This window comes from Choloepus didactylus, chromosome 1, assembly GCF_015220235.1.
Source record: "Choloepus didactylus isolate mChoDid1 chromosome 1, mChoDid1.pri, whole genome shotgun sequence".
Classification (NCBI taxonomy): domain Eukaryota; kingdom Metazoa; phylum Chordata; class Mammalia; order Pilosa; family Megalonychidae; genus Choloepus; species Choloepus didactylus.
The window spans coordinates 6,020,160-6,042,890 of record NC_051307.1 but is presented as its reverse complement, the minus strand read 5'-3'; the positions used below and the strand labels follow the sequence as shown (position 1 = coordinate 6,042,890).

Genomic DNA, 22,731 nt, shown 5'->3' with positions numbered 1-22,731 from the left:
CACCCCCGCGGGGATCCCCGCGCGCGGGGCCCGGGAGCTGATTCCGGCCCTCGCTGCCCCTTTAAGGGTTCCCGAAAGTTTCCCCCTGGTAGCGGAGGAGCCTCGTCACATCCGTTGGCCGCGGCCGCCGGGGCGCTTTCCGAGGAAATTCGGACTCGAGTTTCCAGGGGAAGAGGCGCGGCCCGAGCCCAGCCAGGGTGCCAGGGTGCCAGGGTGGGCAGGGCCGGTCCCCGCGGCCCGCGCGCCCCGCCTTGACCTTGGCCGCCGGGAAGGGGCCGGTGCGCTGCGGGGCAGCCGCCGCCCGCCAGAGGGGGCAGCGGCGGAGAACTTGCCCAACTTGGCGGCGCGGGCTGGGGCGGGCTCCGGCGCCTCGGGATCCTCCTCCTCGGGGCCTCCTTCCCCTCCGCCTCCTCCCGGCGCTCCTTCTCCCCGCCGCCGCCCGCCGGCCCTGTGCGCGCCAGCCTGCCCCGCAGCCCCGCAGCGGCCGCCAAGTCGCCAAGTCGCGGAGCCGCCGCCGCCGCCGCCGCCGGACGGGACGGGCCAGGCCGGGCGCGCCCCCCGGGCCCCGCCGCGGGCATGGGCGCGCTGGCCCGGGCGCTGCTGCTGCCGCTGCTGGCCCAGTGGCTCCTGCGAGCCGCCCCGGCGCTGGCCCCGGCGCCCTTCACGCTGCCCCTCCGCGTGGCCGCGGCCTCGCCCCGCGCGCCTTCGCCCGCCGCCAGCCCCGGGGTCCCAGCCGAGCCCCGCGCAGACGGCCTGGCGCTCGCCCTGGAGCCCGCCGGGGGCGCGGCCAACTTTCTGGCTATGGTGGACAACCTGCAAGGGGACTCCGGCCGTGGCTACTACCTGGAGATGCTGATCGGGACCCCTCCGCAGAAGGTAGGTCAGTGGGTGCTCACGCCCGCCCGGCTGGCACGCGGACCTCGCGCTCCGGCCCCCCTGCAGTCCTCCTGGTTGCATACCGCGGGCTTTTCGGGGGCGCGTGGGGGCGCTGAGCGATGCCTCGGAGCTACAGAGCGGCACCCCCAGAAGCATCGTTCCTGGATCTCCGGGAGTAGAACCGCCAGGGGCTCCGGTGGGCCGGGCGAGCCGGGCGCATGGACATGGGAACGGGGAGTGATGCCCGGGGTGTGTGCAAGTGTCCAAAACTTGGGAGCTCTCCCCCTCCGTGTGGCTGGACAGCGAGAGGAGAACTGTAACTTGCCCGAAAGTGAGCGACACCCTCCAACGAGGCAAGAGTCAGGGTGCCCGGGCTTTAGGCGAGATGCTTTCAAGACTGGGGAAAACCACTTCGTGTTAATAGTCTCCTTTTCCCCTCCCCGATGCTGTCTCACTGCTGAAGAGGCTGGTGGCGGGCATCCAGCGGCGCAGTACCCTTTAAAGGGGATTTATACATGAGCTCAGCTAAAAGCGGCTCCGCTCCGAAGTGGCTCGCTCGCTGCGGCGCCCCGCACCCGCCTTCCCTCCGCGCCGCTGTCCTTGCCCCGAGTTGGTTCGGCAGCTTGGTCTTGGCTCGCCCGGCTGCCCAGCCCCTCTGCACCCAGCGATGCGTCTGCACACGCGCGTGCGGAAAGTACTAAATGCAATAAAGCTACTAGAAGAAAATGTGGGTCGGGCTGGGCCTCCAGGAACCAGGTGGTTTTCCGATGACCAGGTCATGCTGAATATTCATACTAGATAAAGTCAAACAGCTCTCTTTTTCTTTTATCCTGATTTTCATTCATTGGCACTTTGAGTAGCAAGAAACTAATGTCCCCAGGCATGGTAATCTTAAAGAAATAAAAAATCCTAGGATTTGATCTTGCCCCCTTCCTTCATTCAAACTACCTAATGCCAGTGTGATTTGAAGTCAAGTTTGCTTGAATTGAGTACACTGTGTGAGGATACCTTATTTTTAACATTGTCATTTGGGTTTTAATTCGGCTACCATTTCCCCATAAATAGAACATACTCATTACTTTTGTGTAATTCTAATTAAATTATTCAAGGCTTTCTTAAAAGGAAAGACATGCCATACTAATTCTTTAAAGAAAAAGAAAAAGCTCTCCTAAGTAACTTCTATGGTTGTTTAATTAGTTTCCTTAAAAACACACACACGCATACTTCAAAAGTTTATTCTGCTCAAAACTTTGATTCTAGTGGCCTTTCATCTAAGTCATGGGAATCCGAGTGAGCGATCTGGGTGCTGTCCAAGGACGGGTTGGTTGCTGGAGGGCAGGGGGTGTAAGGGAACGGCCGGTCAGCTGAGGAAGCTTAACTTGCCCAGAGGATGCTTTGGGCCCTGGTAACAGCCCCCACATGCAGCTTTGAGGTGGGGATCTTGCAACTCCTGCATTCCAGGGGTCGTGAAGAGAAGCCTCTTTTGTGGCCTACTGGAAATCTTCTGTGACAAGTCCCAGATGACTCCCCATTTGGGAAATGTGAATCTTGAAAAAAAATCTCAGGTTGATATTTGAGTGGAAGTGCATTCTCTCTACTAAAGTAAAGTAGACTTTTGACAGTGTGTGTGCCGCGATAAAAGGGGCCCTCTGCCCCTCTTGCAAGAGAAAAGGGGAAGGGGGAAAGCTCCCATGAAAAGCTTTCATAGATAATTATTTGCCTTTATTAAATAATCCAGTGAACTTTATTTTAAAATGAAATTTAATTGATTAACAGGAAAGCACTGACGACTTATGCTTCTGTCTTTGCCATGACCAAACAAGTAGCCATTCAAGGTTATTTCTCAGTTAAGCATTAGCATGTTTCTAGGGAAGGCTGGTTTCACAATCCAGATTTAAGTTTTACATCTGATGAGGAATGAAATATTCTCGAGCGTCTTCCTGGCTTAATTCACTGGTAAGCAGCTTTATAGCAAATTGCAGGTGTACAGTCTTTGCAAATGCCTAATGTAAACGCTTAGGCATTAGTTACTCAAGTTCGAGGACTCCTTTCTTGTCTGTCCACCGTAACATCTCGGAGCCCCAGCAGAGCGTTTGCAATGGGCCAGCAGTGAGGTCACTTCCGAATCCTTAGTGAGCGCTCCTGTTCTGTTCATGGAAATGGCCAAGGGTTGTGCATTTATTCTCTACTCATTCTCCAAAGCCTGAAATAAAATTGCTTAGGTGCAGAGAAAAATGGAATTGTAAGGTCAAGCAATACAGAATGAAGAAGTTTTCAAGAAATAAGTAATAGCAATTGTGTTTGAGAGTTCTCTGCGTGACAGGCATGGTGCTGTGTGCATTTGTGTGTCATCTCCAGGAATCCCTGTGGCCGCCCCACAGTTCTTATTTCCATGTGGTGGATGGGGAAACTGGAAGCTTGGAGAGGCCGAATGACTTGTCCAGGGCAACAGGGCAAGAAAGAGGGAGAACTGGAGATGGAATTCAGGCAGCTGGATCCCAGAACCCGAGTTCTGAACCAGGGTGCAGAACATCCGCCTCCTCATTTCTTTTCTTTGGATTTTGGCTTCAGGCTATCCTCTCCAGCCAGACATCCCTGCACCTTACACCTCAAGCTGTTAGGGATTTTCATGTGTGACTACGACTGGACTCTCCTCTCACCCCTGCGGTCCTCCCATCTCCTCCCCTTCCTCCAGATAATGAAAAGTGGAATCCAGGTGAGATGGGAGGGAAATTGAAAGGATTTGAGAAGAACCGCTCACCACGTTCCTATGGGCAAGCCAACCGTTGGAAGTGCGCTCCTTGCCTGAAGGCGTTAATCAAGAAACAGGGATGTAGTTCTACCTGACACTCTGCGGGAAGTCAGAGGCATCTGCCCAGAAGCCCCTGTGAGAGCCGCAGACTCTCACGCTGTCAGCGGGCAGGACCCCGTTGGCATGGAGATGAGGCCAGGGTTTTGTGCGTTGATAGCCTTTGCGTGACTTCTTTCTAACAGTGGAGAACCAGCATCTGTTTGAACCTTGTAATTTGGTCTTTATTAATAATAGTAATGGTGTTCTAAAGTGATTATAATTACAGCAGTTTCCATTATTAAAAAAAAAAAAAAACTTACATGTGAACACAGTGAATCCAACTGAAGATGCTAAAAGTTCTGCTAAAAGCTACCTGTAGTGGCTTCAAAAAGGCTTTGGGTGTTTCTATTGGAAGATTTTTTGTCATCCTCACTAATATGGATAAAATGGACAGTGAAAGTACTTTCATATTTAAACATTTGAATATAAAGAGCTGACAGATTATTTGGGGGAATCATTTCAAATATGGCGCCTTTGACTGATTATCAGTCTATTGGTGCACAATTATTTGGGAGGCTGGATTGAAACTATGTACCAAGCACGTGCAATTTAAGAGCTTATATTTTTCGGAAGAAGCCAGCCAGGTTCCCCCAATTATACTGTGTGAATGTGGGTGAGACTGTAAAAAGGAAGGCAAGAACCAGTAAGAAGAAATGTGATAGAACAAACAGAATTGGTGAACTATTAAGGACAATGAAAAAGGAAAAATCACTGAGGGTGAAAGAGCCAAAGCTCATTTCCCACTAGCAGCTTCTATTGAAAGGTGGCAGCTCCTGGGCTTTCGAGAAAGAATTCAACATCAAAAGGCTCTAACACGGAGGGCTGTGAAAGGGGGAGCTAAGAAATCAGCTCAAAACAAACTAGAGGGACAGATGGAGCTGAGAAATAGTCAGTGTTCTGGTTTGCTAATGCTGCCATTTTGCAAAACACCAGAAATGGATTGGCTTTTATAAAGGGGGTTTATTTGGTTATAAAGTTACAATCTTAAGGCCATAAAGTGTCCAAGGTAAGGCATCAAAAATGGGGTACCTTCAATGAAGTGTGGCCATTGGCATCCGGAAAACCTCTGTTAGCGCAGAAGGCACGTGGCTGGCGTCCCCTTGCTCCCAGGTTGCATTTCAAAATGGTGTTCTCCAAAATGTTGTTCTTGGGGTGTTTTGTCCTCTCTTAGCTGCAGCTCTTCTTCAAAATGTCACTCTCAGTTGCTCTGAGCTTCTTCAGTCTGTGAACTCCTTTAAATGACTCCAGTGATCCAATCAACACCCACCTTGAATGGGTGTGGTAACACTTCCATGGAAATTATCCACTCACAGTTGACTGAGTCACGTCTCCATGGAAACACTCAATCAAAGAATTCCAATCTAATCAACACTAATACATCTGCCCCCACAAGATTGCATCAAAGAACATGGTGTTTTAGGAGACATAATACATCCAAACCAGCACAGTCAATAACCATAATAATGATAACTAACCTTTGCTTCTTGCTTATTGGGTATTGGGCACCTTGCTGAGCCTTTTGCATGGACCACCTCATTTGATCCCCACAGCAGCCCTGGGAAGAATGTGCAATGATTTCACTTAATTTTCAGATGGGAAAACTGACATTCAGAGAGGCCAAGGAATGTTCCAGGTCACGTGGCTGGTGAATGGCAGAGCCTGGCTGTCCTGCCATCCAGGTCTGCCCTGGTCCAGTCTCTACCACTCTGCAAAGGCTGGGAGGGGTACCCCTGATTTCAGTTATAGTAACGTTCTCTAAGGAGCATCGTCGCTGACTTGTGAGTGACTTGGGTGTCACAGAGAAGCATCCTGGACTGCCTGCAGGGCCCTGTGTCTGGTGGCATTCCACAGGTGACTGACCCCCTGCATGTCCCTGTCCTCATCATCGAGAACGTTCAAGTTCATTCTCAGCATATCATTCTACAGCTTTTTTTTCTCTCTTCATCTATCCCACCTTTTAGTGGCCAGTAACTTTATTTTGGAATTGAAATGTATTGGTTATTGAAGGCAAATGGTCACAAATGGTGGGTCTGAGTTGGGTTAATATTGAAACTGGGCCAAGAACATGTCCTGAGGGACATGGTGGCAGAGGAGGAAGGGGGGTTTCTGCTCATTTCTCCACTAGTGAGTAATCACTTTAAAGTTTTAAATGTCTCTTTTGTTGCAGTAGTTCTAGAATTGCTGTTGAGTAAAATGGGAAAAATCCACCCTAATTGCACAAGCTCAGATATGGTATTTAAACACTTATGACTAACAAACATTCACATTGAGAACCATGCCGCTGTGGAAAGCTTGGGTGCTTCACGTTTTAAAGACTTTATAAGGCATCTGTTACCCCATTTTAAATGTTGATATATTTAATATGAAATCAACACTTTGTCCTGCAAGCATTTCTCTCCACCATCCCCTGCCCTTTCAGGACTTCCCTCTGATTTCCTTTGTTGCAGGTGAGTTCCCGTCACGGGCCCTGGAGAGTGCATTCTCCATGTCCTCCTAGCCTGATGGCTCACCCTTCTAACCAAATACAAAAGAGGAAGGAGATGTTAGCTATTGTGATTAGCGACTTCTACTTGGTGGTGTTGCATAGCTGTCACTGGACCTGTGGAAACAGAGGTGGCCACTTCCCCCTTCCCCGTGGTGGCTGACACCCTGGCTTGGGATTTATTTTATACCTCAGGCCCTGAATGTCTGGGTCAAGCCCTTGGTGCCTGGATTCAGAGTAGGCCTAGGCTGGGGTGACGACTGTGCCCTGGGGAGCAGTTACTTCTCCACTGAGCCCAAGAGTCCCCTTTTACAGCTCACCCTAGGTTCGGATGCCTCCTCCAGGTTGCTCTTCTCTGCTCTGCTTGCCCTGCGGGGTGCTCCATTTCCCTTTATCCTTCCCTGGAGGTTAGGGGGCTCATTTGGGCTGATGGAGACACTGGGTTCATTGCGGCTTAGCCTCAGCACGTACCACCTGGGAAACAACATACCTGCAAGGCAGGTGGGTGGGCCTGTTGGCTTCTGTAACTTACGGGTGTGAATGTGAATTGATGTTTGGGGTTTGGGTGTGTATCAGATATCTCGGCAGGTTTTCCCAGCTGCCGTGGGAGTCTGTGCAGAAAGCACAGTTGCCCTGGCTGTGACTTGTGCCCTTCATCCTCGCCTGACTCAGATGGGCTATTTCATTTTTTTACTTTTTGCCTGTGGCCACACAATGACAAATAGTTGCTTTTTCACTCTTGGAATTCTCAAAGAGGGGAAAAACTCTCTGAGTGCTGACCTAACCACATTAAGGAAACAAAGCTAGTAGGTTTGATTTTGAGTTAATGCCTTGCTATCCAACCCAGGTGTCGGGTTGCGTGTTTTCAGATTTTTATTATAGGGCGCATCATATACCTGTACCTAGAAAATTACAATCTCAGCACTGCCATTGTAGAAAGACAAGGGGGACTGTCTGAAGAGAGAAGTGGTGATGCCCCAGGCCAGGTTCATCATTCTGGGGCACAGGAAAGGGCTGTGGGAACCAGGCTGGCAATCTCCTATTTCACACTGGACCAAGAATGGCCGTGGAGGAGAACTTCCACCCCACCACCCCCCAGCTGGGACAGCCCCCCTGCTCCACCTGCAGATCACAAGCCCCTCCTGAAACACTGCTCCATAAATGACCCTCTTGGCGGGTTCAGTATCCCACCCCCCGCCAGAAGCCAAAGGAAACAGCCCATAAAGCAAGCCCCCTCAGGAAGTGGTGCAGTGAGGGAAAAAGATGGAAATTATTGAATCAAAGGTTTTTCAAGGTATCAGGGTCCCCAGGGCTAGTCTGGCTCCTTTTCAAGGTGAGGCCCTGCTGACAGGAACAAGGAGGCTCCTTCTGGAAGGTGGGTGTGGATTCCGGAAGCCTTTTCTGGGCATCCTGCACTCTCCCCACTGCAAAGGCTGCTTGCCTGGGGAAATTCATAATCTCTCTTCCACTTGGAACAGCCGCTGAGAAGCGGGGAGGACTGTCTGGTTTTGGGAATGAGGAGCTTTGGCTAAGTGGGCTGATTCCCGATCGGCTACTTGTCCCGTGTTTGATGTTGGAAAACAAGTCTTTTAACTTCTCCGAATCATCTCAGTTGACTCATCGGCAAATTAGGGGATTTGATCAGGTGACCGGAGATCCCTTCTAGAAGCTCCAACACGCAATGATTATAATCTGTTTTATGTGCAAGAACTTTTGATTGCTCTGATTTCCTTACCTCACCCCCCACCCCCTCGACCAGTGCCTCTTCCCCTTTGTGCACTGAGTCACCCACCCGGGGATCTGTAAAATGCAGAGTCTGGCTCAGTGCCCTGAGGGAGGTGAATCCTACCGGCTCACTGACCCTATTTGGTGTCTTTACTTCCCAAACCCAGCTGGCGTCAGAAGGACTAAGAAAGTCTTGCAAAGCTAGTTAAAAATACAGATTTCCGGGGCCCAGTCCGGACTTCCTCTGCACTAGGGCCTGAGAATCTTCATGTCCCTCCTCCCTCCAACCACCACCTCCCCCATCCCCTCTTCCCCCCGTAAGCAGCCAGCCCCACCTCAGCCGTTGCACCAAACTTTGCCAGCCACTACAGAAGCCAGATTCACTTCTGCCTGGTGCTTTTCTGTACAAAACATGTATGTTCCTTCACCTTCCTAAACACCATGTTTTAAGTGTGTCCTTCGCTTTGCCCATTTAAAAAGTGTACCTTTTTAAATGTACCCAAACTTAATAAATGCACTGAATGAGGGGATGAAAGAATGCCCATCCTTTCAGTCCAGGTCAAAATTCCTTCTCCTCTTTAAGTCTTCCCCCATCTCTCCAGTTAGAAGTGATTTTTTTCTAAGGCCTTTATTGCATTTGGTGGGAGAACCACATGAAGTAAGCAGGTTGTGTTCCAGAAGCTTCCTTGTGTCTGGCGGGTTGGAAGCCTGGAATGCCTGTTCTCCAAGACCGTGCTCAGAAGTGGTGATGCTCAGATGTTTCTGCTGAAGGAGAGACTTCCTTTTGAAATTTCCAGTCTGTCGCAGAGAAATACTCTTATAAATCAATAAAAATCAATTGCTAGGAAAACGAAATGAAAAAGAAATAGACATACAAAATACAAACCCCGCTTTTTAAATTATGAGACTCCACAGACATCTAATCCAAGGCCTCTGCTGAGCTTCCTCGCGGATTCTGCGATTACCTTGTTGCGAATGTAACCAGCTGTGGTGGGTGCTGCCTGCACGGTGCTCTGGGGTAGCATGGCTCCAAAAAGTGCACCTGCTCTGTATGAGGCAGGGAAATTTAGAAGTTGTTATAGACGGTTCCAGAAACAAATTTGTTTTGCAGCCTTCTCCCTTCACCGGGCTAGTGGTTATGTTTGCCAGAGCGAGGAAGGAAATGTGAAAGCACCGGCATCTTCTCTGCTTTCTCCCATCCCTTCTCGTCACTTGCTTCGTGTGGTTCTCCAGCCGAATGCAATAAAGGCCTTAGAAAAATATCACTTCTAACTGGAGAGATGGAGGAAACCTCAAAGAGGAGAAGGAATTTTGACCTGGACTGAAAGGATGAGCATTCTTTCATCCCTTCATTCAGTGTATTTATTAAGCACCAACTGTGTGCCCTTGGATGTTACAACTAGACAAAAGCACTTCCTTGCATTGATGGAGACTTGGTTCTGCTGGGAAAACAGATTGTTTGGAAAGTCCATAGATTCTAGATAAATTCTGTGTAAGGGGTGTGGGTAGAGAAGACTGCTTTGGAAAGGGGGTCCTGGAAGGCCTCTGAGAGAACTCTCGGTGTGAGCTGAGACCCTCCATGACCCAGGCATGAGTGATTGGGGGAGCATGAGTGATTGGAACCGTGCTACCCAAGAGCGTGTTCCAGAATGAAGCTAGAAAGTAAATCCATTCCTGGAAGGGGACACAGCAGCAGGAGTATGCAGGTGAGGGGTGTGTATGTGTGTGTGTGAACTGTTGGGGGGCAGAGGGGCACCCTGCTTCGGAAACAGCTCCTCTTCCTATTTTAACATTGTATTCTGGAGTTAGATTTTATTAGAACACAGCCCTTATAAAAAGTGTGAAAATGACTATACACCACCACTTACAGGCAATGTGTGTGTGTGGGGGGGTGGCGGCAGGGGGTGGCATTGAATGTGGTTGGTCTGAATTAAAAGAGGCAATTAAACTCAAAGCACTGGGGCGAGGTAGGGTGGAGGCTCCCAATTAGACTTTTGCTTATGTGTATTTTTTTTTTTTAATTTTTATTGTGGTAACATACATAGAAAATTTCCCATTTTAACCATTTTCAGGTATGCAATTCAGTGCTATTAATTACATCCACAATGCTGTGCTACCCTCACTTTTTTATCCCCCCAAACAGAAACTCTGTACCCATTAAGCAGTAACTCCCCATACTCCCATCCCCCCACCCCTGGTAACCTGCAGTCTACTTTCTATCTCTCTAAATTTACATATTCTAGTTCTTTCATATAAGTGAAATCATGCAATATTTGTCTCTTTGTGTCTGGCTTATTTCACTCAACTTGCTGTCTTCAGGTTTCATCCATGTTGTAGCATGTATGAGAACTTCATTGCTTTTTATGGCTGAATAACATTCCACTGTATGGAGAGACCGCATTTTGTTTATCTTTTCATCTGCTAATGAACTCTTGCTTCTGTCTTTAGCAATATGGCTTTGGTTGGGTTCCCCCAGAGGCAGAGCATGAGACAAGGATGTGAGTGTGAGCAGTTTATTTGGAGGTGATCCCAGGACACCAGAGTAGGGGTGAGGAACAGAAGCCAACAAAGTGTGTTTGCTGGGAGAGGAATACAGCTGTGGGCAGCTGGGCTCCACCTCCCCGAGGATCCCCAGGAGATGATATTGAATAGATGTGGTTATCCCAACCGAGGGGCAAGAGAGCCAGGGCCTGCGCCCACCTGTCCTGGCAGTCCCAGGCTGAGGGCTGCTTCCCAGGCTCGTCGTCCTGCAGCTGACCAGAGAAAGTTCTCAGCCAGAGCCCAAGGTGCTCGCGGTTGAAAGCTTTAGGGCCGGGTGCACAGGAATGGCAGGGCCGGGACCCTGCAGCCACTGTATCTCCGTGTCTGGAAACACGCCTGGCACAGGTTAGGCATTTAGTAAATAGCTGAGGAATGAAAGAACTAAGGCTGTCTACCACTGAATGTAATTGAGAGCATTGTTTTGGCCTAGGAATCTCAAATCAGAGTTTTAAACTCTCCTTTAAAATCTTGGCTTCCTAAAGTCATCCAGAATCTAACTCCTGAAAGCCTCTGTGATCCATTCTAGAGTGCATTCTAGTATTGCCATATTATACTCTGAACGTTTTCTAGAAGATGAAGACGTGATGTGTAGGTACTGAGCAAGAGAACATGGCTGCGGGCCAGGGGAGATTATGTTTGAAGTTTAAAACAACCACCAAACCTCCCCTGAAAACCAAGCGTTCTGAGCATGAGAACTCTGAAAACCCATAGAATGGCTGTTGTCCTGCCTTGCTAAGCAGGAGCACGATAAATGTTACAGAACAGGTGGTAAGCTCCTGATCCAACCACACTTATATGAAATCAACACCTGAGTTTACCAAAGTACACAAGGATATATTATGTAATGTTTCGATTATACTGCATCTTAGTCTGCCAGGGCTGCTATAACAAGCACCACAACCTGGTTGGCGTAAATGACAGCAATTTATTATCTTACGGTTTTGGAGGCTAGGAGTCCAACATGGAGGATTCAGCACGATCAGGCTCTTTCCAAAGGCCACTGTGTCCTGGTGGCGGCTGGGTGGTGCCCAAGTTCTGCTGCTGTCACGCGGCCGTCTCTTTCTTTCCTGCCTCCTTCTCTGGCTTTTCCTTTGCCCGATTTTCTTTGCTCATAAGGACTCCAGTCATACTGGATTAAGGCCCAGTAAGTCATACTGGATTCAATTTGGCCTCATCTTGATTAAATCTTTGAAGATCCCGTTTACAAATGAGTCCATACCCTCAGGGCTGCTGGGTAAGTCTTGAACATGTCTTGTGGGGAGCGTGATTCAATCCCCAACAGATTATATATAACAGCAGTTCTTAAGTGTATACAAACTTTAAAATAAATGTTTCTCATCCTTTGATTAGTAAATCTCTAACCCTGTAGGGCACAGGGGGAACCTCTTATCATCCTACCTTCTGGCTCACTCCACCCAAATAGCAAAGATGACAAAGCCAGTAGGGCCCGTCAGCTTGCAATCCACAGCCTGGGTCATGGTTTTGGAGAGTGGAGGTTCTGTGTGCCTGAGGGCCAACCTCACCCTCCCTGTATCTGAGCTGGTGCCCCCTTGGGGCCTGTTTGTCTCTGTTTCTATGGATACACACCTCATCACCCTGGGTTTCTGAACCCTGAAGCTTGCTGGAGAATAGAAAAATCCCGATATTTGTGTTCAGGCCTAGAAAGAGAAAGAAGCCTGCTAAACTTCAAATTTAAGCCACATGCTCCAACCCATCTTCAAGAGTCCTCTCCTTGGAGGGTGATGGGGCTTAATGTTTCCCATCTACTGTGGCTCTTCAGGTCTGCAGTCACCTCAAAGAACCCACCAGAAGTGTGACTGGAGGCCCAGGAACCCGGAAGTCCTGACTCCTCTGGCCGAACAGCATCTCCATGTCCCTCAGTGTTCTGAAGCTATTGCTGCATTATCTTCTAGCTTCCACTGATCCTGCCATAAGCCCAGTGCACTTGTGATGCCTGGTTCTTTGTACATGAATGTCTTCATTTCTTTGGAAACTTTTGGGGTATTCCTACACCTGATATTCTACACTTTCATGATGATGTATTCTTGGTAGAGGGTTTTTTTAAATTCATTATGCTGGGTGGCTGGAGAGTCTTTTCTGTCTGGAAACTCAGGACCTTCAGTTCTGAGACATTTTCTAGTAATTTTTTTTCTTATTTTTGGACCTCCTACTATCCAGATGCTGATCCTTCTGGTTTGGTTGTTTCCTGGCTCCCACCTCTTTGTCTTTTATGTCTACTCTCTGTACTCATTTCTCCCATCATCTTTTAATATCCAGGAGCCCTTTCCTTTGCCCCAAATATTCCCCCCTTTTGTTGCATGTTATGCTTGTTTCAAAGGTATGTATCTTTTTCTATTTCTCTGAGGCAGCTATGCTTTTTTTAAAAAAGTTTTCTTTCTGCTTCATGCCTTTTCTGAATTCCTTTTTTCAGTGTATCTGTTGTGGTGTCTGTCTCTCATTCTGGAGGCTATCCTCAAATATCTGGTGATTCTTGTCTATGTGCTCATATTTAGAAGAGAAGTGTTAAAAGACTGGAAGTTCATGGCTGTGCATAGACAGAATATAGGGCAGATTCTCACTATGTATATCGATCTCTCTTAGTGCCAAGGCTTCTGTCACAAAGCATGAAAGTCTGGTTGGCTTAAATAACAGAAATTGATCATCTCACAGTTCTTGAGGCTGGAAGTGAGAATGTAGGTCTGGGGGCCAGGCCTCCCCCGAAGGCTGTGGCGTCCTGGTGGCCAGAGGGCTGTCACTGTCTGCCTCGGCCATGTGGCGATCCGTCTCCTTCTGTCTCTTCCTGTGTACTTCTGTGTCCAAATTTCCTCCGATTTAAGAACTCCAGTCACACCTGATAAAGGCCCACCCTGACTCAGGTTGGTCTTACCTTAAGAGGGTCTTGGAAGATCCTTTTTACAAATGAGTCCACACCCCCTGGAGGGGGATTAGAACTTGGAGATCCAATTACAAACGAGTTCACAGGCTAACCCCCCAGGAGTTGGGACTCAAACTTGTATCTGTGGGGACATGATTCAGTCCAACACGTGCAGTGACAGTGACAGTGTAGAACCAGCCATGCCTCCCCTTCCCACCACAGCTCTCCGAGCCTAAACCAAGCCCATTGAATCGGATGGCAGCTGGAAGCTTTGGTAAGATGAGACTGGACTTACAATACCTAGAAGTAAACTTATGAACCAAAAGCTGTGGGAATAATATCGCCTTTACCCAGGATTTCATTTAGGGGTGGGGAAGAAAAATTTACAGGCAGTTGTTTGAAAAGAGAAAGTTCTGTTAAAATATAATCTATGAGGGGAGTTTGGAAATATATAGGAAAATTGCATATTCATTTACCCTTTAACTCAGAAATCCATGTCTAGGATTTTATACAGAAGTTAAATTGGGAAAAGTATGAAATGATATATTCACAAGACTATTTGTGGCACTCGATCTCATAGAAAATGATTGGAGACAACCCAAATGCCCATCGAAGGGGGCCTGGCTGAGTAAGTCACAGTGCATTTACATGATGGAATGCCATGCTGTTATAAGTGAAGGAGGAAGATCTTTAAATACTACACGTGAGAAAGCAAGGTGGAGAAGACAGCGGATAGTGTGCTACTGGTCTTCTGAGAAAGGGGCTCAGTGCCTGTAGGTGCTTCTCTTGAGAGTGTATAGGTTTCCTTCAGCTGCTGTACCAAATTACCACAAACTCAGTGGCTGAAAACAACAGAGCTTTAGTCTCTTACAGTTCTGGAGGCCAGAAATCCAAAGTCAGGTTTTTGGCAGAGCTGTGCACCGTCTGAAGGCTCTGGTGGCCCTGCACCTTCCAGCTTCTGGTGGCCCCAGGCTTTCCTGGGCGTGGCTGCATCACCCCCACGCTATCCTCACATGACCTTCCTCCCTCTGTGGATATGTGTCTTTCTGCGTCTAGATTTCCCAGTGATGTTTGATTAGGGGGTACCCTAATCCATTAGGCCATCTTGTTAACTAGTTCTATCTGCAAAGACCCTGTTTCCAAGTAAGGTCATATCCACAGGTTCCAGGTGGACAGGGATCTTAGAGGGACACCACTGAACCTGGTAAAGAGAGAGACCATCCAGGAGAGAGGTCTCTAATGTTGGAGTGGAAGCTTCCAGGGTGCGCACAATGACCCAGCAGGAAAACGGGAACGCCTGCATTTGTTTCCCTGCAATAATGAAGAATTGAGCTTTACTAAGTTGTGACACCCAGGCAGACACAGATGACCTCGTTTGGTCCCTCTTCCAAGCGGCCACTGCGGCTGTGCCCCACCCAGGGGCTTGTGGCATCAGGATCCGCCAGCTTCATGACCGCAACAACCCGCCCTCGAGCAGTCCCGGGTGACAGCCGGTGGCAGCCGTTTCTGTGCTTCAGGATGTCGTCGATCCTGCTTGTATTAAAAAGCAAGACCGCTAAAGCGGAGTTACACGCTTTCATTTCCCAGAAAGTCAGAGTTCCATATTTGCTGACCATTATTGTAATGACAAGTGACCGAAGTGATATGTTACTTAGTAGATAACAGAAAAAAGTAAACACAATTAAAACATATTCCTTTAAGATGACATTTTAACACCGAGTGAGAAACTGGCTTTCAAAAGAAACTCCTGTATGGAGAGAGTCTTTTGAAGATGATATCTGTAAATATTTCCACCATTATTTGATTTCTGTTACCAAAAATGATGTAAGTTTGCTGCTTGTAAAAACTCTTTTGCACCCTTTAACCTGAAAACAGCATTTTCTATCTGCCTAAAAATCTACCTAAAATCTTCTACTTGTTTAAAAATCTAACAAATTTCAATTGCTGAAAAACAAACTGCAGGTAAGTAGTACTTCTGGTTAGTTTGCTAGAGCTATTGATTGACCATAGGGAAAATGAAAATTTTACTGATGGGGAAACTGAGGCACAGAACGGTTGCATTTTTTGAAGGAACACAGCTCACCAGGGGCAGAGCCAGTATTTTAACCCAAGCAGGTTGGCTCCAGAGTAGATGTTCTGGAGCAATGTGCTATGCCACCTCCTGTGTATTTTGTAAATTTCATTGTGCACATGTACGTAAGTTATAAATTTATACACGTATAGTGGTTGTGTACTTAAAACTTTTTTGCTTGATGGGCAGTTTATCTAAAAATTTTCAGAGTCACTAATATTCCTGTAAGGAATTCTGGGCCTTGTCTTATTCAGGGGAAACTGCCCCTCAAGCTGTGTTCTTGGAATAACACAGATGCTCGGTAAATATTCGTGCGTTTGTTCATTTACCTGTCTGTTCCTGAAGCTTGACCTTCTGGGGAATACATCCATTGTCTTCTTTAATAAGCTCTTCTACCAAAGCAGCCCCAGAATAGAATTTAACAATTTAAAGCTTTATCGACACTAGAAATAACAACTTCAGACAGCAATCACCCTGCTTTCCAATTGCCAATATGAATTACACCCCCTTAAATTTTAACACCCACCCACTTTTTTTTTACAGGGTTGATCACAGAAGTCAAAGTGCTTTCTGGTGTCTGCTCAAGTGTTTTTCTACCTGTGGGTGTGGTGGGGGTGGGGAGGGGGCATTGGCTGCCCCAGCCTGCCACTCCTCTCCTCCTCCCTGCCTGCTCCAGTAACCAAGAAGCTGGGATTTAACAAATGATTATGATTATATAGATCATATAATATATAATAATATAATATATAACATATATAATAGATTCATTATATAGATATTTCCAGAGGGAAATACTTGAAATTTCTGAACTGTAATCCAGCTGCCTTGATCTCTGCTAATGATCATATAACTATATAGCCTTTATCTTGTGATTGTAAAAACTTCGTGACTGGCCCCACTTGTACCCCGTTATCCTGTTTTTCAACTTTAGAGTCTGTGCCAGTTTGAATGTATTATGTCCCCCCAAACGCCATTAGTTTTGATGCAATCTTGTGCAGGCAGACATATTAGTGTTGATTAGATTGCACCTTTGAGTGTTTCCATGGGGATGCGACGCCCAACTGTAGGTGATGACTCTAACTGGATAATTTCCATGGAGGTGTGGCCCCACCCATTCAGCGTGGGCCTTGATTAGTTTACTGGAGCACTATATAAGCTCAGACAGAAGGAGTAAGCTTGCTACAGCCAAGAGGGACACTGAATAATACACAGGAGCTAAGAGAGAAACGTCCTGGGAGAAAGCCATTTTGAAACCAGAACTCTGGAAAAGACGCCAGCCACGTGCCTTCCCAGCTAACAGAGGTTTTCTAGACACCATTGGCCATCCTCCAGTGAAGGTACCCAATTGTTGATGACTTACCTTGGACACTTTATGGCCTTAAGACTGTAACTGTGTAACCAGATAAACCCCCTTTTATAAAAGCCAATCCGTTTCTGGTGTTTTGCGAAAAGGCAGCATTAACAAACAGGAACAGACTCCTCTGATCACTAAAGATAGCCCCTAATGTTTATTAGTGAAGGACCTTGAGTCAGCCCAGAGATTAACCCACCTCAATTCCAAAACTATCTTGCTAGATGAAGCTGGATCTAACCAAAATTGGCCCGACATGAGCAGTAGCTTAAACTTTAACTAGAGTTGCTTAAAACCTGCCCATTTTTGGTTACTATAAAACCATCAGAATTACTGCAGTCTGGGGAGACAGATTTTTAGGCTGATAAACTGTTTGATCTTCTGCTTTGTGCCTAGCAGTAAACTCTTTCTCTCTTTGAAACCCCGGTGTCTCAGGAATTGGTCATTTGAGCGCATCAGGCAGAGAACCCCCACTTTGATCGATTTCACTCCCAGTCCTGCCCTCCTTCCCACCTTCTTCTGGTGGAAGCCAAGGGAAGGAAGCACCAAGTCCCACTGGCAGCTGCCCAGCAGCCTGGAAGGTGGAAGGTGCTGAGGATGCCCGTGTGGGTGGCAGCCAAGCCCTGCCCGGCGCCCAGGAGGAATCTTAACTGGGTGCCTGGAGGAATGTGGCGTCACCTGGAGGCCACCACCTGTGCTTGCTTAGGAGTAGGAATTTTCCGAGGACAGCTGCCGTCTGAGCCACACTCAGAGAGGCTGCTCCCAGCACTGTGTGGCTCAGGCTCCCGTTTGTTCTGGCTCCCATCTGGGCTCGGGAGGGGCAGAGAGAAGCCGCCATATACATCCCACCCTCCTTCCCTGCCTGTTTTAGCAGGGGCTGTATTTCCCCACAACCACAGCTTCCATCAGACCGCTCCCCTTCTGAGCTCTGGCACTCACGCTGGACCCTTAAGCCAGGGAGAGGAATGGTTTTCACTGTGGGGGTTCCCATGCTCACACCCTGTGTCTCTGCACCCCACTTCCACAAATAGCTTTTCCCGATCGGATCCCCTTCCAGGGAACTCTTGAGTGGAATTCCATTTCCTGCCAGACTCTGATGAATACGCCTGGTGATAATTACAATCGGAGTAAAACTTTGTTTAGTTTTATGAGTCTGCTCCAATCTCTTGGTCATTTAAATTCAGTCTCTGGTTTGCTTCCGTTGGTATGTAGCAAATATGCTGAGCTGGAGACACTCAGAGAAGCAAGGAAGCCAGGATTGTTGTTGCACACGTTACCTTTGCTTCAGTCTCCTCTTACTCTGGATTTGAAGTGTGTCCATGCAGCGTCTGCTGCCCCGCCCCTGGGCCTTGGGTTGAAACTCCTGATCCACGGGGTCTCTGGGCCTTAGCCCTGTGCTGGCCTGGCCTGGCCACCCTGCAGCCCCCAGGCCAGCTCCTGATCGGTTCTGACGCACGTGTCCAGACTTCCTCATCTACATTCTCACACCCCTCGCTCAGCCTTCCACGGTTAGGGGATCCCTCCTTTCCCCTCCTTTCATGGCTGGGCAAACCATTTTATGTTATCAGGAACAAGAGGAAGGAGGGGGCCTTCCAGGACAGAATTGTTCCCCTGCTATACTATCCCCCTGCCCTTATTTTCTAGACCATAAAAAATATTTGTCTTATTAAATTAAATCTTTTTTTTTTTTCCGATAAATGAACATTAGTGTAAAGAAACATACTTAGTGCCCTCGGTGACCCGGGACCCTTTCAGCACTTATCACAGTAAAGACAGTTTTAAAAGAAACACATTTAATAGAGTGAAGATGATTTGCTTTACACAAATCAAGGCACATCCACTTGGAGCCAAGTCGTGACATTCAGGTGAATCTGAAAATTATAGTTTCTTGTAGAGCTGGTTACCCAGGAGCCGAGACCATCTAGCTGCCTGCCCTTCAGAGCACTTGAAACAAAAAAGGATTGGAATGTTTTGTACAAAACCCAGCACTTAAAAGCATGAGGCTTTCAGCTGCGGCTTGCATGGTCTCCTCTCCGTCTGGGTGGTTCATTGATCTCGAAACCTGGCAGGTTCCTTGGGGGAGAGGAGATTTAAGGCTGAGCAGCCAGCTCGGATCTCCATTTGGTCCAGGAACCAGGAGATGTAGCAGAGAAGCTAGTTAGAAACGTATGAATGTTATATAGTGTGGCCGCAAGACTCTTTTTTTGCGTATAAATCAGAGTCCAGGAAATTACGTGGCGAATTGTCTTTTCAAAGTCTGCACTTAGGCTCTTTTCTGAAGGAAATCTGTTCTGACACTAGAGGAGATAAAGTTTGAGTTAATTTGGGCAGTTTCAAACAGTAGTCAATACTTTTGTATCTAGCACACCCAGTATTTTTCAAGATCATTGACGGTGATTAAAACTAAAACTTGGTTGTTTTAAAATTTGGGGTGGATATTAAATTGGAAGGTTGTTTCTTGGACTGGGCATGATGTATTGGAATGATAAAAAAAATCTCTATCATGTGCACTATGCCAGTTTGGATGTATTATGTCCCCCAAAAAGCCATGTTCTTTGAGGCAATCTTGTGGGGGCAGATGTGTTGATTAAGTTGGAACCTTTGAATTGGGTGTTCCATGGAGATGTGACCCACCCAACTGTAGGTGATAACTCTGATTAGATAATTTCCATGGAGGCATGGCCCCACCCATTCAGCGTGAACTTTGATTAGTTTACTGGAGCCTTATATAAGAGGTGCAGCTCAGAGACACATTTTGAAGACAGCCATTGAAAGCTGACATTTTGGAGAATGCCTTCCCACCTAACAGGTTTTCTGGATGCCAAAGGCTTGTCTCCAGTAAAGATACCCGATTGTTGATGCCTTACCTTGGACATTTTGTGGACTTCAGACTGTGATTTTGTAACCAAATAAATCCCCTTTATAGAAGCCAATCCATTTCTGGTGTTTTGCAAAATGGCAGCATTAGCAAACCAGAATATACACTTTATCAAGTGCAAATCTCATTTTTTTGTCTGATGTTGGCCTTATATAATTTTAGGAAATTGTGAAATTCTGCCCTATAATTTTTATTATGAATTGTTTTCAAAGGGCTTAGCCGTAAAGGATCAGGAGGGCCCATAACCAAATGTTTGTTGTGTGGCTCATGGTACAGATGATGTCTACTAACATGTGCAGAGACGGAGAGTAAGAGGTTTTTGATTTGTGGATTGTTGGAAGGTGTCAAGGCTGGATGTTGACTTTAAAGGGGACCCTGAGGCCCTGGGAGGGACCTGATGACTCCCACGATGGGGAAGGGTCAGGGAACCCTGTCACATGACCAGCGGTTCGGGGACTCCAGCAGGATGTACCCTGCACACCCAACCGCCCCGGAGACTGATGCTGTGGCCTCCAGGGGCGGTGCCCTCTCAGCATCCTCAAACATTTGAGGGGCTCTGCGTGGAAGAGGGACTTGCTGCTGCGACAGGCTGAGGTCTAATGGAAAGAAGTGGGACGCGTGTGGATTTTAACAAACTGGAAGCTCTTCGGGGAGCCCCGAGCCCCTCTTGTTTACCATCTACTCCCAGGATGTGGTTCAGCATCCTGCACAGGGTAGGTGCTCAATAAATAGTTGTTGAATGAAATCAAGAAAGGAACAATGTTCTAAAATGAATGCCTTGAAACTGTGACAAGTTAGGGCATATGTGAATTTCCCAACCATGGGATCCAGCAGGAGCTCCATCACCAGTCGGTGGTGGCTCCAGACAACCATCCATGTATGGGGAGAGTGGACCCCATCAGTGGTCCCCAGCCTGGGTTGATCATCACGGTCTCCTGGGGACTTTGTTAAAAATGCAGATGCCCAGGCTCCATTCTCTGGGGTTCAGGATTTTATTTTGTTTTTTATTCCAGAGGTGATTCAATGATCAGCCAGGACAAAATGATGATCCCTAAGAATGCTTTCAGTTTTTCAATTTTTGTGTGTCTTAATAGAATCTAGTCTAGTGGGTGAGTTTGGTTATTTTATTATTTTTATTTTTTTCTGAGGCAGTTACTATACTCCACATGTGTCTGCACACATTCAGTGAGTATTTAATGAGCACAATACATGCCTGGCCCTGTTCTAGCAAAGAGGATACAGCAGCGGGCAACAATAACAAAATATCTTGCCCTGTTGGAGAATACAGTTTAGTAGGGAGAGACAGACAAATCAATAAATGAATATATTGTATTTTGATGCTGGTGAATGCTAGGAAAAATGTAGCACTAAGACATGGGAAGGTGTTACTAACGTATATAGAATGGCCAGGGAAGTGTCTGCGAGGCCAAGGCCGTAGCCTTTGAGCAGAGACCTGCAGAGAGCGAGGGAGTGAGCTCTGCAGGGAAGGGTGTTCCGGGCTGAGGCACCAGCCTGTACAAAGTCCTGAGGTGGATCTGGGCCTTGTGTTGGAGGGACCACAAGCAGGTCCAGGTGCCTCGAGCCCGATGGGTGAGTTGTGGGAGATGAGGTCAAAGCAGAGGAGGGCAGAATTGCCATTGATGAGAGTTTTCTATGTCTGGAGGGTACATTGGGAGCTCGGTGTCGGAAATGTCAAGTTGGGTGTCTGTGACAACCTCCCAAAGGAGAGGCCAAGGAGCCGCTGGATAAGTGTGCATTTGGAGTCCAGGCAAGAGGTCCCAGCCAGAATGTACATTTGAGAGTCAACTATGTAGAGAGATAGTTTAAAGAGATGACATGTGGTCACCATGGAGTCTAGACAGAGAGGGGACAAGATCCAAGAACTGGGCCCTGGGCTCCAGAAGTTAGCGGCTGGGGAGGTGAGAAGGACTCAGCCAGAGGCCCTTAGAAGGAACAGCCAATGAGCCGGGAGAAGAACCCAGCAGGATGAGCTTTACCAAAGCCCGCCGTGGGCCAAGGAAGAGAAAGCCTGTCATTGCCACAGCAGAAAAGAGCTGTTTTCCTGGGCAGTGGATGCGAGTGGACAAGGATCCACGGGAGCAGGCAGCTCTCTCGAGGGGCTTGACTGAAGCAGGGCAGAGATGTGGGGTGGAGAAAGCTGTGGGTGAAGACAGTTTTTGCATTGCTTGGTTTCTTAAGATGGGGTGTTTAACAGCCTGCTTGTAAGCAGTTGGGAGCAATCCTGGTAGAGGAGGAAAAAATTTAGGAAACAGGAAAGAAAGGAGAACGTTGGGGTACACAGTCCTGTGTGTGTGATGGATCAGTTTGTCACTACTTCTGCTTTGTCAAACACAGTAAGGATGTTACACAAGGGCTCTCGCATGTATGTTGGAGATTTTCCCACGGTTAATATATTGTAATGCTTTTTTATTTTATTTTTTGGCCCAAGTTTTTCCCATCTCTAGAACATTCTGGGAAATTTCCATTTGAATATTCTAAATCTTAATTAGGAAAACATCTGTTTTTCACTGGCATAGAAGCAAAAGAGGGATGCACCTATCATTTCTTCTCTGGGTTAATATTCCTTCAGAATATCTGGACACCATAAAAATGCAGAAATCAGTGGAGATTTAATGTCTTTTCTGAAAGGAATTTACTTGGAAGGGTGTTAAAACATCTTTTTAGCAGAGAATGATATCTTTGATGGCCATATGCCTATTAAAACAGATTTTTTTTTCCTGTGGGTTCAATAAGAAGAAAACATCAAAGCCTTTACAAGCCATGTAGAAATGGGCCGTTTCTTAACTGTCTAGTCTGAAATTAGCAAAGGGTAGCAGATTCAAAACAATAGCCTTTCTGTGTTAGATGGTCCAAGTTTGCAAAACTTATACAAAACAGAGATATCATTTCAGATTTTAAGAAGAGTCCATTGTAAAGCCTGGGTCACACATTTCACATTCAGAAGAGTCTTAGGATTCTTAGATTATCAGTCAGTACACATCAAAGTGCCCACGTGTAATAGTCAATGTTGCTAAGAGGTCTTTGTGCCTTTGTGACACGTCAGACCTCAATCACATTTTT

The 22,731-nt window shown here is 47.3% G+C and overlaps 1 protein-coding gene across 1 annotated transcript in view; it reads left to right on the top strand.

Annotated features, from left to right (window-relative positions):
* Nucleotides 1-206: 206 nt before the first annotated feature.
* The window catches only part of BACE2 (beta-secretase 2), a 105,233-nt gene continuing 82,708 nt past the window's right edge, over nt 207-22,731 (top strand). Inside the window, exon 1 of the mRNA XM_037831451.1 lies at nt 207-876. Coding sequence (XP_037687379.1) covers nt 577-876 — 300 coding nt within the window. The 5' untranslated portion in view covers nt 207-576. The remainder of the gene's footprint in view (nt 877-22,731) is intronic.